At 34.9% G+C, this 16,873-nt stretch overlaps 1 protein-coding gene across 3 annotated transcripts in view; it reads left to right on the forward strand.

The window, feature by feature from the left end:
- The window catches only part of LOC125679218 (lymphoid-specific helicase-like), a 67,858-nt gene that overhangs the window by 28,107 nt on the left and 22,878 nt on the right, over positions 1-16,873 (forward strand). For all 3 annotated transcript variants that reach the window (XM_048918258.2, XM_048918259.2, XM_048918260.2), the window contains 5 exons: positions 1,967-2,025; positions 5,100-5,366; positions 7,303-7,485; positions 13,410-13,633; positions 16,227-16,352. In XM_048918258.2, the coding sequence (XP_048774215.2) occupies positions 1,967-2,025; positions 5,100-5,366; positions 7,303-7,485; positions 13,410-13,633; positions 16,227-16,352 (859 nt within the window). The remainder of the gene's footprint in view (positions 1-1,966; positions 2,026-5,099; positions 5,367-7,302; positions 7,486-13,409; positions 13,634-16,226; positions 16,353-16,873) is intronic.

The raw sequence follows: 16,873 nt of genomic DNA on the forward strand, positions 1-16,873 counted from the left end.
TGAAAGCTTTCTGGCATAGTGCAGATTCAAGTTTGTTAAAATCATGGCCCCCAGGGTAGGATGGGGCCACAATAGGGGATCAAAGTTTTACATGCAAATATGTAGGGAAAATCTTCTCAAGAACCACTTGGCCAAGAAATTAGAAATTTACATGATAGCTTCCTGACATATTGCAGATTCAAAGTTTGCCACAATGGGGGATCAAAGTTTTAAATACTAATATATAGAGAGAAAAAATTAAACATCTTTTCAAGAACCATTGAGCCAAAGAAGTTAACATTTGCATAAAAGGTTCCAGACATAGTACAGATTCAAGTTTGTAAAAATCATGGCCCCAGGGGGTAGGTTGGGGCCACAATAGGGACCAAAGTTTTACATGCGAATATATATGGAAAATCTTTAGATATGGGCCAAGGTGACTTAGGTGGGCGATGTGGCCCAAGGGCCTCTTGTTTGTCTTTGATATTTGGTGTGTGGGTACACCATGATAAGACAGTGTGCCATGTACCATTTCCATTTATGAAAACCTTTTACCATTTATGTAAAGGTCAAACGATAGAATTTTTGGTGGTGTTTTTTGTTGGTGTTTTTTTTTCTTTTTGGTCCAGGCCATAACTTTTTATGCCCCCCTTCAAAGAAGAGGGGCATATTGGTTTGCACCTGTCGGTCGGTAGACCACATGTTGTCCGCTCAATATCTTGAGAACCATTCACTTGATGATAATGATATTTCATATGTGGGTTGGTTATGAGTAGAAGAGGACCCCTATTGTTTTTCAGGTCAAAAGGTCAAGGGTCAATCTACTCTGGACAGGAATATAATGTCCGCTCAATATCTTGAGAACTCTTAGCTTAAAAGACATCAAATTTGGTACACTGGTACATCCCAAGGAGTAGATGACCCCTATTGATTTTGAGGTCACATGGTCAAAGGTCAAGGGTCAAACTGGACATAGAAATTTACTGTCCGTTCAATATCTTGAGAACCCTTTGCTTGACAGACATCAAACTTGGTACACTGGTACATCTTCAGGAGAAGATGACCCCTATTAATTTTGAGGTCACAAGGTCAAGGGTCAAACTGGACATAGGAATATACTGTCTGTTCAATATCTTGAGAACCCTTTGCTTGACAGACATCAAACTTGGTATACTGGTACATTTTCAGGAGAAAATGACCCCTATTGATTTTGAGGTCACATGTTTAAAGGTCAAGGGTTAAACTGGACATTGGAATATACTGTCTGCTCAATATCTTGAGAACCCTTTGCTTGACAGACATCAAACTTGTTACACTGGTACGTCTTCAGGAGAAGATGACCCCTACTCTGGTCATGGTTATATACTGTCCACTCAATATCTTAATCCTTTTGCTTGACAGACATCAAACTTAGTAAACTGGTACATCTTCAGGAGAAGATGACCCCTATTGATTTTGAGGTCAAAAGTCAATTGTTGAACTGGACATAGTAATATATTGTCTCTATATTTTAAGAATTATTTGCTTGATTGACACCAAACTTGGTACACTGGTACAGCATAAGGAGTAGATGACCCCTATTGATATTTAGGTCACATGGTCAATTCACTCTTGACATAGGAAGATATTGTCTGCTCAATATTTTGAATTGATGATACTACTATCAATTAAAGGATGTGTGTGTATAACCCTTTTCAATTTTGCACCATGGGGGGCATATGTGTTTTACAAACATCTCTTGTTTGTCTTTTGACTTAGTATCTTGGTAAATTTGAATTTACTATCATATGTTCACAACACTGTTCTTTGGTTGAAGCTCATATACATATAGGTGAATTTTATGTACTGTATCTCTTAATTTTCCACTTTCAAGATGATCCCTAAAAATGTTGTGTTTTTTTTAACTTCGGAAAATGGAAGTGGGAGGCAACAGTGTGCTAAAACAATTCTTCTCAGTTGATGTAATTATTAAGCCTATATTTTGCAGAGGAAAAACAGGGTAGATGTAAAAAAAGAAAAACTGCAATGGATTCTTCAGAGGCCATGGTATGTCATGATATTCATAGTCCAAATTGATACATTGTGTGATAAAGTGAACAAGGCACAACATAGATTTATACTCAAGCGTGAAGGATTTATTGATTTATTGAAAAGGTAACAGTGATTGAACAAAACATATCAAATCATTAGTATGCACAAATGTAGAGAAAAGGTATAATTATGCAATGATAATGTATTATATAGTTTTCTACAGAGACATAAAATTTGTACTAATTGAGTATACTAAAGAAAAGTTTTAACATATATCATTAATGAAATACCTTGTGTGATGTAGAAATTATTAGGGATCTGTTGGTCTGGTACAGATAACGACTGCAAATCAGCGTCAAAATCGAACAAATTGGGAATTTTCTGCCAATGTAATGGCAAATGATTTCAACTAAAAGAAAAGAAAACAAGACAACAAAACAAGAAGTATTCATCTCTTTACAAACTTTTTTACGGTAATATTTGATGTTGTGAGACATAAGGAATCGTCGTAGGCTCATTTTAGAATCATCGTAGCTCTACAAAACACGCGCACTGCCATGATCTGTACTTTCGATTTAATACTGGAAGTGAACAATTTAGTTAGTCATACAATGTTTCAGACTAAGTAAATTACGATGTCAGTGGTCTATTTTTCGGCAAGTGAATTGGGAATATTTAGTCACAAAATTGGGAAAAATCAACGGTTTTTGGCATTGGGAATGGTACCGTTTATTGGTACCAGTTATATAAGGAAAAAAATGCTGAATTTAAACCCAGAATATGGCCATCTTATGAAGAAAAGAAAGGAGGAAGAAAAAAAAAGATGATCGAAATGGGCTTTTAGGTATTACACAGCCAATGAAAAGTAAAAGTAAACAACCAACAAAATACCATAAAAAATGTTAACTAACTCCATCCACTTTCACACAAAACTGAAATACAGTGTAAATTATTTGATAAGCGCAAAATTGAAATATTAATGAGCAAAATACATGTAAATACCACATCTGGCCACAACTACAACACCGTAAAATATTTGCTGGGAAGTATATATTATTACATAGGAAGTATATATTATTACATATATTACATCATTCACATTCTCAAATAAATCATGAAAAACTTTCAAATCATAAATGAAATGCAAAATGTGATCACCAATGCTATCTAATCTGCTGTAATTATCACTAGAAACTTATACCTGTAAATGATAGATTGACTTAGAAACTTATACCTGTAAATGATAGATTGACTTAGAAACCTATACCTGTAAATGATAGAATGACTGTTCCATTAAAACATAAAAGGTACCCGGGGAAGGCACTTTAAAATTTGGGTAACCACCCATAGAAGCATAAAAATGTAATGAGGGACCACTCACAGAAGCAATTTTAGATAGTGCAGCACCACCCATAGAAGTGAAATAAATGTGAAATACACTTTTTCTTTAAATTCAATATGTATGAATGACTATTTATAACCCCTGAATAGAGGTCTATTTTCAAATGTTCCCAAGCATGATAGTAAAGAGAAGAGTATCTTGGGTGTCATCACCATTCAAATAACTGGCCATCAATGAAGCTTGATCATAGAACCATCAATTTATTTTATCAAGACTGTCTTTCTTAAACATGATGAACTAAATTAATTTTATAAGTCTACCTGTTCATAAAAAGTCTAGTATTGTAAATGTTCAAAAACAACTATTAAAAGTTTTAAAATTGACTAGTATTTTGAGTATTAAAAAACAAGAAAATGTGTCTTATTACGTAAATAAAATGATATTCTATGTTTCTTAGTCAATATATAAATTCACAACCTGCAACTTAAGATTTGTGAGGCTCTATTCTACCGTTTTCAACAATTTCGATAAATTCCAATTTCTCGATTCATATTTGTGCGCCATGTTTGGTGTACTGAAGTTTCAACTTCCGATTGTCAAGTCATTTGCATTTATAATGTCATATAATGTAGTATTTACATCAATGGACAAGTTTGGAGGCGAAAGCTATTTCGTCGGTATTGAAAAGGTTTGAATTTAATATCAAGTTAAAAACCGAACAGCAGAGTGTAAATTCTTTCTGCAACAATATGATTTCCTTTCTTTGTCGAAGTGGCTCAAGTAACTACATTTTCGCGCCGATTGTCAATGTTTAGCTTTTTCATTAGATCCACCTACGAGATTTCGTGATAACAAGCATGGCGGAGCAGACGAAGAATTTTGCATACTGTACATTATATTTAATGAAAAACACCTTTATTAGACATGCCCGAGCACAAAGTTGATACTCCTTTTGGTGTAATTTGTAAACAACATTTGGGACTAATACACAGTGCAGAGTTTATTATCGGTTATTCATAAAATTATTTTGCACCATTACGGAGATCCTATGGAATTGTAGCCTCATCCCGAAAACGTCAGAATAAAAAAAAATTGGACAGGGCTACATTATTGCAGCTAGAAAAAATCAAAAACCGTTTCAATGGACCACGAGCACTTTTCGTTTTCCATTTTGGACAAGGGAGATAATCCTAATTTCCAGTCGCTATAACTTTAGAGTCAAACTGGAAACAATAACCGGATCGCGGAAACCTCATCGACCAAGATAAAATGAAGACAGAAAACGGCGTTTGTTTCACATTCTACTTTCAACCCTTCCCTTCTCTTGTTGCATTCCTCTCAGTTTCGGTAAAAAAATTAAGATTTTATCAAAACAACCACCCACAGATGCAGTTTTCTGGCAGTAGGTACCCACCATATATGCAATTTTCTACCAATGACAAGCACCCATAGATTTTTTTGTAATTGCCGTCCCCGGGTACCTCATATGTTTTAATGGAACAGCCCTTAGAAACCTATACCTGTAAATGATAGATTGACTTAGAAACCTATACCTGTAAATGATAGAACGACTTAGAAACCTATACCTGTAAATGATAGATTGACTTAGAAACCTATACCTGTAAATGATAGATTGACTTAGAAACCTATACCTGTAAATGATAGATTGACTTAGAAACTTATACCTGTAAATGATAGAATTTCTATGGTAGTGAAAATCGTATGAAGATTATTATCACCTTTGTAGTTGTCAGCAAAGCGGAGAAAGGAAAATGAAGCAGATTCCCAAAATTCATTTGAAAACGTCAACTCAAATGAGGCAGATCTTTCTCAAACAATGAACAAGGATTCTGACATAGGTACTGATAGTACTTCACCTTCAGATGATGAGGAGGAGAAAGCAAGAAAGAAGGCTGAGGAGAAAGCCCTGTTGGAGAAGAATGAAGACTGCCCTGTTCTGTTTACTGGAGGAAGCCTGAGACAGTACCAGAAGGATGGATACAAATGGTTAAAGGTAAAGTTCAGACTGATACTGATAATCGTCAAAAATAGTTCCGATGTTGGTTTCATGATTTCTTCATACACATGTACAATGTACTGTAAAACGAGAAAATTTTGCACAGTATTAGATATAGTGTCTTTAATGTAAGTGACTTTTTGCGTCAAAATTAGAAGTTTTTCAACAGTTGGTTTTTTTTTAATTCCGGAGTTTCGGGTCAATCTGTTGTTAATCCTATAATGGAAGTATCCACTTACATAATGTTGGAAGGTCAAGGTATTTTGTATACACACTGACACAGGTGAAAAATGATTGTCAACATTTTGAATGCTGCTAAATAAACAAAGATCAATTCATTTAATGAGGTATGATTGTTTATGAACTTATCATTGACAAACTTAATGCTCAATTTTTTCAGGGTAATTGTTGCCATGACAACGGATAAAAACACGAATTTTAACACTTAACCTATTTTCAAAAATAGCAGAAGTTTATGTAATCAAGATTTACAACGCCCTTGGAAAAATGACATCTATATTCATGTTGGGGTCATCTACATATTATATTTGTAAAATAAACTTGGTTTGCAACTTAAGTACAGAAAAGTTATAAAAGGTTCAAATGTATGTAAAGCTTGCATTTTTAAGGGATGAGGGGGAAACTGATTAATTACAAAATTTATAAGAATATAGTTCATATTTATTGTTGATTGGAAAATTCACCGACATTTGAATAATATTTATATATATTGTTCAGACATTATAATAATAACGCATGCAGGGTCATTCCAGTGTAACTAAAAGTATGATTTTTGTGTTTGGAAATAATATTGTGTATTGAAAATAACCAACCAATTTTCCTACTAAAAATTTATTTGTTATTTTAAAATATGGAAAAAAAGAAATTGAAATTTCTCAACCAACTAAAGAAGCAACTACTTTGTCATTTGGTTAGCCAAATATGTCAGAATTTTTACAACTGAATAGCAGCATTTTTGGATAACTAAAAAACCATGTTTATTTTATATATGTTGAGAAATGTTTTTATCTTTTAATATTCCAATGTAATAAGCAGTCCAAAGTAGTAAACCATGCATGTAAGAATGAGGTTCCACTGTAGTACCTGAGTTAACAAGAGTACCGTAAACGGTACAATCTATGCCCATTGGACAGTGAAATTCAACCTGGAAGCATATTGTGCACTCTGAATTGATACAATGGACCAATCCAGCTGAAATGCAAACTGAACTGATATTTCTCCAAGAGGAAGCCTGTGACTAAATTTCAGGGTAATATCTGTATTTGTTATGAAGAAAAAAAGCCCGGAAAACTGTTTGACCTATTTTTTTTTTACAAAAAGTAGGTCAAGGATGGACCAATCCAGCTGAAATGTAAACTGAACTTGTGTTCCTCTGAAAAGAAGCTTATGTATAAATTTCAGGGCAATATCTGTAAGGAAAAAAAGTCTGGAAAACTTTGACCTTCTTATTGCCCTAAAGTAGGTCAAGGATGGACCAATCCAGTTGAAATGCAAACTCACTCTTACAATTCTTGAGGGAGAAATTGTGACCAAATTTCAAGTTGTACATGCCTCTGTTATGGAAAAAAAGTCCGGAAAACATGACCTTGGACAGACAGACATAAGGACAGCACCATAACATAATACGTCCTGTCTAATGACTGGCGTATAAGAATTGATAAGAAGCTATTGAGTAAACGCCTGGCTGGTCATGGAAACTCTGCAACAAATGTGCTAAAATTCATTTTAGCCAGTGATTTGGCTCTTGTGTTTGCACTAAAATAAATATGCACCAAATTTTTTCGTTTTACAGTAAATTGTCTCTGAACCATTTTGTTTGTTTCCTTCAAAACTTTTGTAGTCTTTTGATGATGTTATTTTACTCTTAGGGCAAAACAGTTGTTTGATATTTTTTATGGAATTTGTATTGCAGACACTATATGAGAATGGGGTTAATGGAATCTTGGCAGATGAGATGGGTCTGGGTAAAACTGTGCAATGTATAGCAGTGATATCCCACTTGATGTACCTGGGAGTTACAGGGCCCTTCCTGGTTGTAGCTCCATTGTCAACCATTCCAAACTGGCATTCAGAATTCAAGAGATTTGCTCCAAAGGTAAACTAGATCTTGCAAAACTCGTGACACCTGCACATAACAGTCACCTGTGACCTTTATAGAGATATTTTAAGGAGAAATAACACGCTAGAGAAATTTGATATGAATGAAAAGTGGAAGGTATGTTCAATAATATTTTTACCTTGAAAACTTTCAAATCTACTTTACTTAGTCAAAAAAAATGCAGTTTTAAGTAAAAAGTAATCTTCAAAAATCTTGGCTGACAGGGGAGGGGGGGGGGGCATAAGGTTTTTGACCTGTCTTTTTGAAACTTTAACCTTGCTCTTAATTTTTGAATGGTGAATGATAGGGCTATCATATATCATTTGTGCATTCCTTATGACATGACCTTTCTTTTGGTACCAATTTTTTTATTATGGCATTTTTTTGACTTTGTATTATGGCTATGTTGTGACCCTTTGGGGCAAGGTATGGGGCCACAATATGGATTCAAAATTTTCCATGATAAGATAGATTGGAAAAAAATCTTTTATAAATCACAACAGCTGAATGTTAATTTCGAGCCCTGCGTAATACATACAAGTTTATAAAGATGATGATACATTTTTAGGTCACCTGAGTCACTCAGGTGACCTATTGCTATTGGTCTGCGTCGTCTGTCGTCCATTAACAACTTCTGCCCAGAAACTACTGGGTCAATCTTGACCAAATTTGGTATGTAGCATCTGTAGGTGGGGGAGACCGGAAATTATAAATTTCATGACCCCCACCTTAAGGGGCCTTTATTTTGGGGCAAAAACTAAAATTGATGTATTTCTTTAAAAATCTTCTTCTCAAGAACCACACGCGTGTAAGAAAAACTAAATGCACAGTGATGTAGAGCAGGAAGGCCTATATCAAAATTGTGAATTTCGTGATCCCCAGTGTAGGGGTTTTGACCCCAGAGCGGGGCCTAACTTGGTATATAGTGTTGATATTTAAAACTCTTAAATAACATCTTCATTAGTGCTATTGATACTAAATTGAAACTAAATGGATGTTTAGAAAGAGCAGGTAGTCCTTTACCAACATTGTAAATTTGATGATCCCAGGGGTAGGGGTTTTGTTATCAGGGTGGGACCAAAATGGTCAGTTGTTAAATGTGTGAACAATAGACATTTTGAACTTCTTCTTGATAACTATCATTCCAATTCTTTTCAAATTTGGTATGAAGCATCTTTGGAAGAAGGGGGAAATAAATTGTAAATTTCAGGATTCGTGCACCCCTGGGGCCTTTAGGGCGAGGCAAAAACTGTCCAAAATTGACCAATTTTCAAAAATCTTCTCTACAATGGCAAATGTTGTAAAAAAACAAAAACAAAAAAAAACACCTAAATGCGTAGTGATGTAGAGTAGGAAGGCCTCTACCAAAATTGTAAATTTCATGATCTCTGGGGTAAGGGTTCTGACTCCAGGGTGGAGCCAAACTTACTATATAGTGTTTATGTGTAAAACACTTTAATTAACATCTTCTTTAGTGCTATTGATACTAAATTGAAACTAAATAGATATTTAGAAAGAACAGGAAGTCCTTTACCAAAATTGTAAATTTGATGATCCCTGGGGTAGGGGTTTGGTATTAGGGTGGGGCCAAACTTAGTATATATTATTTATGTGTAAGTTCACCGATACTGTATAAAATTTAAATGCATGCTTAGGAATAGCAGAAAAGGATGTACAAGAGATGGTGTATTTCACAGCCCTGGGTTTTGACTCTAGGATGGGTCCAAATTAGTCATACCTTTTAATGTTTAAATGTTGATGCACCTATTATATTATGTAAAGCCTTACATCGGTGTATGCACTTTTGAAGGCATTGAAGTTTTAAGAATATATCTTGTTTTATACTGTTACTGAACATTAGAATTTAGCTTAGATATTTAGAACAGGAATTTTTTTCAAGATTTCATGACCCTTGGGAGTAGTGATACTTTTAACTAATACTCAGGTGACTGATAAGGCCTGTGAGCCTCTTGATTTTGTTTTCATAAGGCCTAGATGATGTTTATTTTGCCTAAAAGCAGTCCTTAATATATTTTGTAACTGTAGGCTATCTATAGACATCAATTATGAGGACAAAAAGGTCAATTTCTAAGAATGTCTCGTTTTGTTTATCATGACTTTGAAACATTTTATGTAATCTTATTTTTCAAACATGTAGGAACAATCGATGAAAAATCTATTATCACTTTAATTGTAAATTGATTGTGTCACCAAAGGTTATCACCTGAAATTTCTCTGTTCTTATTTATAATGATTATAAGATTAGAAATGATGAACAACAACTGCCAAATAGGTAAGGGCTATTCCAGAAATAAATATAGGGGGGGGGGGGGGGGGGGGGGTAGGAAGGCACCTTTTGTATATACCAAGCACCCATCATAAAAAATTGTCCCATGACCCATCAAATTAATATAACTCATTTTACAATGACCCATCTAATTAAAAAAAAACTAACCAGACCCACCACAAAAATATTTTAAAAAATGAAAACAGTACAAATCTCGCGATGTTTTTGGGACAAACATTCTAGTAGCGAGCGCAGTGAGGTGGCGCGAAGCGCTGGCTCGTACTGCGAGCTCTAATGACTAGAGCGCGGGAAATAATCCGAGCTAAATCTCAACCTCTAAAAAGGAAAAAAAAAAAAATATGCCAATCCCAGAAGTCCCTTGTCAAAAATGGCTGAGATCTCGCAAAGTCACACCTTGGAATATGATTGTGAACTTAAGCGGAATATCATCCTAATCTTGTGGCCTCCTAGCTCCAAAATTTAGTGCACCATTAGGCGAAATGTTTAACGGAGTGCAATGTTTATGAAAGGCAGGCTAAGATGATGTGTGACGTCATGTCTACATTTTGACGTACGTCATAATAAGGCATATACATGCCAAATAGTTGAATTTATCGATTTATTTTAAAATTTTCATGATATATTGAAATGCGTTTTGTGTTCAAAGACAGTGCTGTTTAAACATCGTTTTACAAACTTGAAAGGTTTGGGCATTTTTATCATACAATTAGTAACTTGAAAAGATTGAGAGTAGAAAAAAGGAAGTAGAGGCTGAGAACATACAGTTCAGAACAGGTCGTGCATCAAAGTTTAAGCAAGTCACAGTGAAGACAGCAGAAATAAAATGTACATATAGCATAAAAATATTTAAATCACATTCATGTATACATGTTTTAATGATTTTTGATATAAAACCCTGGGAGAATATTCATGTAATGAGTATTTTGCAAATAGATATTGTTTAAATTGAACCTGATCAAAGCATGAACATTACAAAGTATGTACATATATGAAGCTGCCCTCGCTCAAACGGTAGCACCGTCAACATATTAGTCAATGACGCGGTAATGCCTGTGCGACATTGAATCACAGTAGCTCTGAAGAAACGATGTCACATCAACAATCAAAGGCATCTATGGCAGGAATGTTGGAAAGATTGGGAGTCCAAGCGATGCTATTATCATGAAATGGGTATGGATATGTTTTTCCACGAATCGTTTGTCTTCTAATGGAGCCCGTGCCCTGAGGCCTCTATATCACCATCACACTGACTGATAAATATAACGCATCGGTACCCTCGTATAAACCAACTAAGGTTTGCCTATTTTTATTAGAAAACGGAATTCCTATTGATTTCAAAATATTCCCAAAATCGATGCACTGTAAACTAATAATCTACAGAACAGAGTTCGCCGCCATCACGTCCCAAGGGACCCTACTAAGCACGCCTCTAATTTGAAGAGTGCCGTAATGGAAAGTTATGCGCTGCAAAGAGCGACAACTCAAATAGTTCAATGTTACTTTCGATTTCGAAAGCACGTTTTCAATTTTCCCTCTGACGTTTTGTAACATACATGACGAGCGACAATAAAAATATTCTGAAAACTCGACACCCACGTGGCACAAAATAAAACAATAGAAACTACCCATAATAAATATTTTTTTAACAGTCCAACCACGGACCAAATAAAATATGAAAAAATACGACCACCCACACACAAAAATATCATTTACCGCCCGACACTCTTCCTCTCCCCCCCCATTTGATCATTTCTGGAACAGCCCTAACATTTAAAGTTGGGTACCGCAGAAAATAAAGGTACCACGGTATACCATGGTATTTGCAAATACTGCAGTACATACCACAGTATATGGCAAATTTAATCTTTCAATATTATGACAATATTAGTTGTGATTTATTGTATATAAAAAGCAGTTATTAGTTTATTGATTGTAAATTGCATTCAATTTATACAAATATAAATAATAAGGAAAATATCTTGTTTAAATTTATTTTGAAGCCAGTTAACAGAACAAAAGTTTGATCCAACGATAAAAGTAAGCATATAGTACATACTATTTAGCAGTGTCTCTGTATCATGACTAGAATTGACTGTGACTAGACTACTGACTGGAATGACTATCAAAATAACTAATAGAGGGAAATCCTGTGGAATTTATTTGACACAATCTCAAGTCTAGAAGTTCTTAGAGTCGTGAATGACGAGAACTTCTACATGTGGGATACGCCTGTTCACGTCTCTAAAGAGAATAACGAGAACATGTGTGTATGAACGTGTTCTTGTTCTTCGACCACAATTCCTACATTCTTGCACCTCAAACTCATTAATTCGGCGTTCAGATTCAGCAGGAATTTGTATTGGAACGGTGGTTTTGAACACGCAAGTCTGCATCTGCCATTTTGATTTTTTTTTACTCAGGTGTTAGCCTAGTAGGCGGGAATGGTATTCGATCCGCATAAACCAAACAACATCAAAACAATCTACCTTATATAATAAAATGTTTACTTAATGAAATGTTTTCTATTATTTTTTTGTTTGCCTAATTTTGATTTGTTTTCATATCATTAATAATCAAATTATCGCATTTTATACTTCATATGTTTTACCGATTGTGTACAGTTAACAGACTTACCTTTCATTATATCACAACGATGTAATTAAAGTGAGTCACTGCGTACACAAATTTCTTTAATTATTTTTTCTTAATTTTTTTGGTTTCGATTTAATATTTTTGTTAAGAATTATCAGACTTGAATATACTGGTATTTCACCTCGTGTACCGCGGTACATACCGACACCAGAAAAATACCGGTAATACCGCGTACCTCTAGTAACATTAAATGCTATATTAATGAGATAGTTTTGTTTTATTACCACTAATGAAATTTATGAAATTATCTCCTAGCATAATACTGTATGCTTAAAATTATTTATAGGTGTATCAAAACCATATTGGGATTGATATTCAGTACAGATTTTGTACCACTTTTTGTGTACAGATTTTCACTCAAAATAATACTTTTTAAAAGCCATTGTACAAATTTGTGGTTGAAAAATTATCACATGTATGTATGATGTCCCAATAAATTGTTAAATGAAATTGATATACTTTCCCTGCCATAGGCAACTAAAGTTTACTTTCCAGTCAGTGCCATTGGCAACTAAGTTGAATATAAGTTTTATCATTTAAAGAAAGCTTTTTTGTGGGCATGCATGCATGGCACACATGTTCAGAGCACAAAAATAAACTTCAGTCACTAGAAAAACCAATAAATCATAAAAACAGAACAAAACGGGATGTCTTGGCTTCTGACAGGTAAAAAAATCTCTTACCTTAAAAAATAAAAGTAAATAGTACCCTCTATTGACAAGTTTTGATAAGTGGGGGAAATTTAAATGGGTAGAATTTCAGTTCAACTTGGATTGCCCATGGCAGTGTATGGGTAAATTGACTTAAGTCACCCATGGCAGTGAAAAAATTAATCTACGTTATAATCGTTGATGTCCATTATTGTTATTAACAAATGTGACGTCACAATCATTGGGTTATGTAAGCGAATGTGACATCTTACTGCAGTCAGTAAAAGGAGTGAATTTTTCTTTTACATCAGGTACCAGTGGTGCTTTATCATGGAACACCAGAAGAACGAAATCGTCTTCGAGCACAAATTAGAAAAACCACTGCAATTCGTGAAGGTGTCGGTGTGCAGCCTGTGGTCATCACATCATATGAAATTACTATGAGGGACAGATCTCAGCTGCAGCATCACGAATGGAAAATACTGATCGTGGATGAGGGTCATCGTATCAAGAATACACACTGTCGACTTATTAGGTTTGCAATTTATTGGAATACCACAAACTACTTTTTTTGGATTCTAAATCTGCAGTTACGCAATACATTTAAACAAGAATGTTTTTGTTGAAACTTAGCATGATATGGTAATAAATGCATTTTTTTTCTTGCTAGCTCATTGGCCTAGCTTAATATACCAAATCAATCTATCTAAGGTCTATGTTTAAATAATACTTACGTCTGAAGATAAAAAAGATGGTTCATAAGGAACTGCAGATTAGAATGAAGTAATGGGGAAATAAAGATAACTCTGATGTAAGACAGCTTTTCAGAAACGAGTGGGCTGTAGATCTCAGACTGGTACACTTTGTTATGTATCCCCTCTTTCAGGGGGAGACATATTGTTTTTGTACTTTCTGTCCATCTGTCTGTCACAAAATCTTGTGAACGCTTCTCCTCCCAGATGGCTTATCAGATAAATTTGAAACTTTGCACAATGCTTCATTGTCATTTGTAGATGTGCATATTGTCGGGACAGGAGAATCCAATTATTTTCCTTTAAGTTATAGTGGATCTAAGAGGGGTGGAGGATGTAAAATAGCTTGTTAATGCTTCTCCTATAGCTTATCTGATCGACTTGAAATTTTATACAATACTTCAATGCCATTTGTAGATGTGCATATTGCAGAGACAGGAGGGTTCAATCGTTGTCCTTAAAGTTATAGTGGATCTGAGAGGTGGAGAGTGTAAAATAGTTTGTGAACACTTCTCCTATGTGGCTTATCAGAGTTCATAATGTCCATGTTTCTGCGCATGCTTTCTCCTCCATACCATGCAGTACATTTAATGGAGGAGGTTTCATTTGGAGCACTTCCTATTTTGGGAAGCTGTGGAGACATTTGTTTTTCATGAAAGCAATCTCTAATTATTATGTCTCCCCTCTTCCAGAGAGAGACATTGTTTTTATACACCCATCAAAGACTGGACGTATTATGGTATGGCGTCGTCCATCTGTTTGTCCTAATGTAAACTTTGTACAATGCTTCATTACCATTGGTAGATTTGCATATTGTCGGGAAAGGAGGATACAATTATTTTCCTATAAGTTATAGGTGTGGAGGATATAAAATAGCTTGTGAACACTTCTCCACCTATATGGCTTATCGGATAGACTTGAGAATTTGTACAATGCTTCAATGCCATTTGTAGAGACAGGAGGATCCAATTGTTATCCTTGAAGTTAAAGTGGGTTTGAGGGGTGGCAGGTGTAAAATAGTTTTCCTCCTGTATGGCTTATTGGAGTTTATAATGTCTATGTTACTGTTTATACTTTCTCCTCCATACCATGCAGTACATAAGGGAGGAGGTTTCATTTGATGCACTTCTAATTTGGGGAGTTGGGAAGACATTGGCTTTTCATAAGAACAATCTCTAGTGTTACATGTATAATTATGATTAAAATGTTATATTCAGATTATTTAAATCAAGTGAACATTAGAAACTATATAAGTACCATCAAAGAGGTTAGAGCGTTTGCCCCGCATGCAGAAGGCCCGGGGTTCGAATCCCAGCTGCGACACACCTAAGTCGTTAAAACAGGTAGTGACAGTTCCATCGCCAAACGCTCGGCATCAGATGTGAATGTCATGGGTCCTCGGAGATGACCTTAAAAACGGATCACCCGTGTCACAGTAGGTGTGGCACGCTAAAGAACCCTCACTGCTCAATGGCCGTAAGCACCGAACCTAGGCCTAAATTTGAAGCCCTTCACCGGTCTTGCTGACGTCTCCATATGAGTGAAAAATTCTCAAGTGAGACGTTAAGTAATATACAACCAATCAATCAAACCATCAAATCCGTTTTACTTGGCTTACTGAAAGTAACTGATGTGTAAAAACCAATATAGGGGATAATAAACAGTAAACAAAATCCAAATGCTTGAAATTGGATTGGCAAAGTGTTAAGAACAAAAGGTGATTTCAGTTGCCATATCATTTTGATGAATGGCCTGTATCAATGCTTTCAGAAATATCTGTTAGATTTTAAGTAGCATGCCTAACACTTGCAATAATACCTCTGCCCTATTGATCTCATGATAGTTCTATAGCTGAGAAAGTCTTCACCCTATCTGCAGAATCAACCAGTTGAAGGATTTTTCCTAGAAAATGGCTGAAAATGAGCCTTTCACCTACTGTAATACTCCACATCGACATTAATTCCAAAAATCTTAGTAATATAGTACAATAGTAAGAAGTATAATGTAAAAATTTGGGTTTGTCCGGTATTCATATATTTTCACTGACCATGTTCTGTTAAAGTGAAACTGAAAACTAATTGTGGAAGTTTTATCCATTGAAACAAAGAAAACTAGGAAGACAAACAATTTTGTCAGCGAATTAAGTATATTGAGAGTGGTCTGCATATTGATAATGATGAAATGAGAATGGAGATGGTTTAAATTCAATTTTAAAATGTGATAATAAATGCGAGAGTGACATCAAAGCAGATTTTCAGATCAGTCTGATCCATGCAGCTAGTAAAAATTGAATAAATGTTACAATTATTTGTAAGATTTAACTTTAGAAATTTTACTAATGATATATTTTGACTAATGACATGCTTTTGATTGCAGAGAGTTGAGGATGTATAGAAACACACATCGCTTACTACTCACTGGCACACCCCTACAGAATAATCTAGCAGAACTGTGGTCACTACTCAACTTCTTATTACCTGAAATATTTGATGATCTTGGAAGGTATTGCAAATGTGTTTCGGCATTTTACGTATTTTAATCTCACCTACATTTTAAACATTTTATTGGTAATGTTTCTTTATTAGAAATCAAAATGGAAACACCAAATTACAATGCACACTTGATTTCGTGAATCAACTCAACACAGAAGTCCACGGAAATCTGTGCTCAGCGAATAATGATGAAACCACAGTATTTTTTCTTCTTGTGACTTTTTTGTCCATGAGTGTTCTTAGAAATTATTGAAGGGATCAAGATGATGCCATTTTAGGAGTATAGTGTATGTAAATGTGCAGAACGAATGTCACTTTGTCTAAACATGCATGCAAAAATGTATGAAACTTTTGAGTGAATAAAGGGAGTGAGATGATATTCACAGTCTAGGTAGATAATATAGATATCCATCTTTTCTTCACTTTTTTATCTATTGACTGATTGATTTGAACATATTTTATTGTTTAAGTGCAAATTATACAAACGGTTTGAACACAAGTTCTTTCAACTTACAGAGTTGCCACCTTATA

This window comes from Ostrea edulis, chromosome 2, assembly GCF_947568905.1.
Source record: "Ostrea edulis chromosome 2, xbOstEdul1.1, whole genome shotgun sequence".
Taxonomy (NCBI): domain Eukaryota; kingdom Metazoa; phylum Mollusca; class Bivalvia; order Ostreida; family Ostreidae; genus Ostrea; species Ostrea edulis.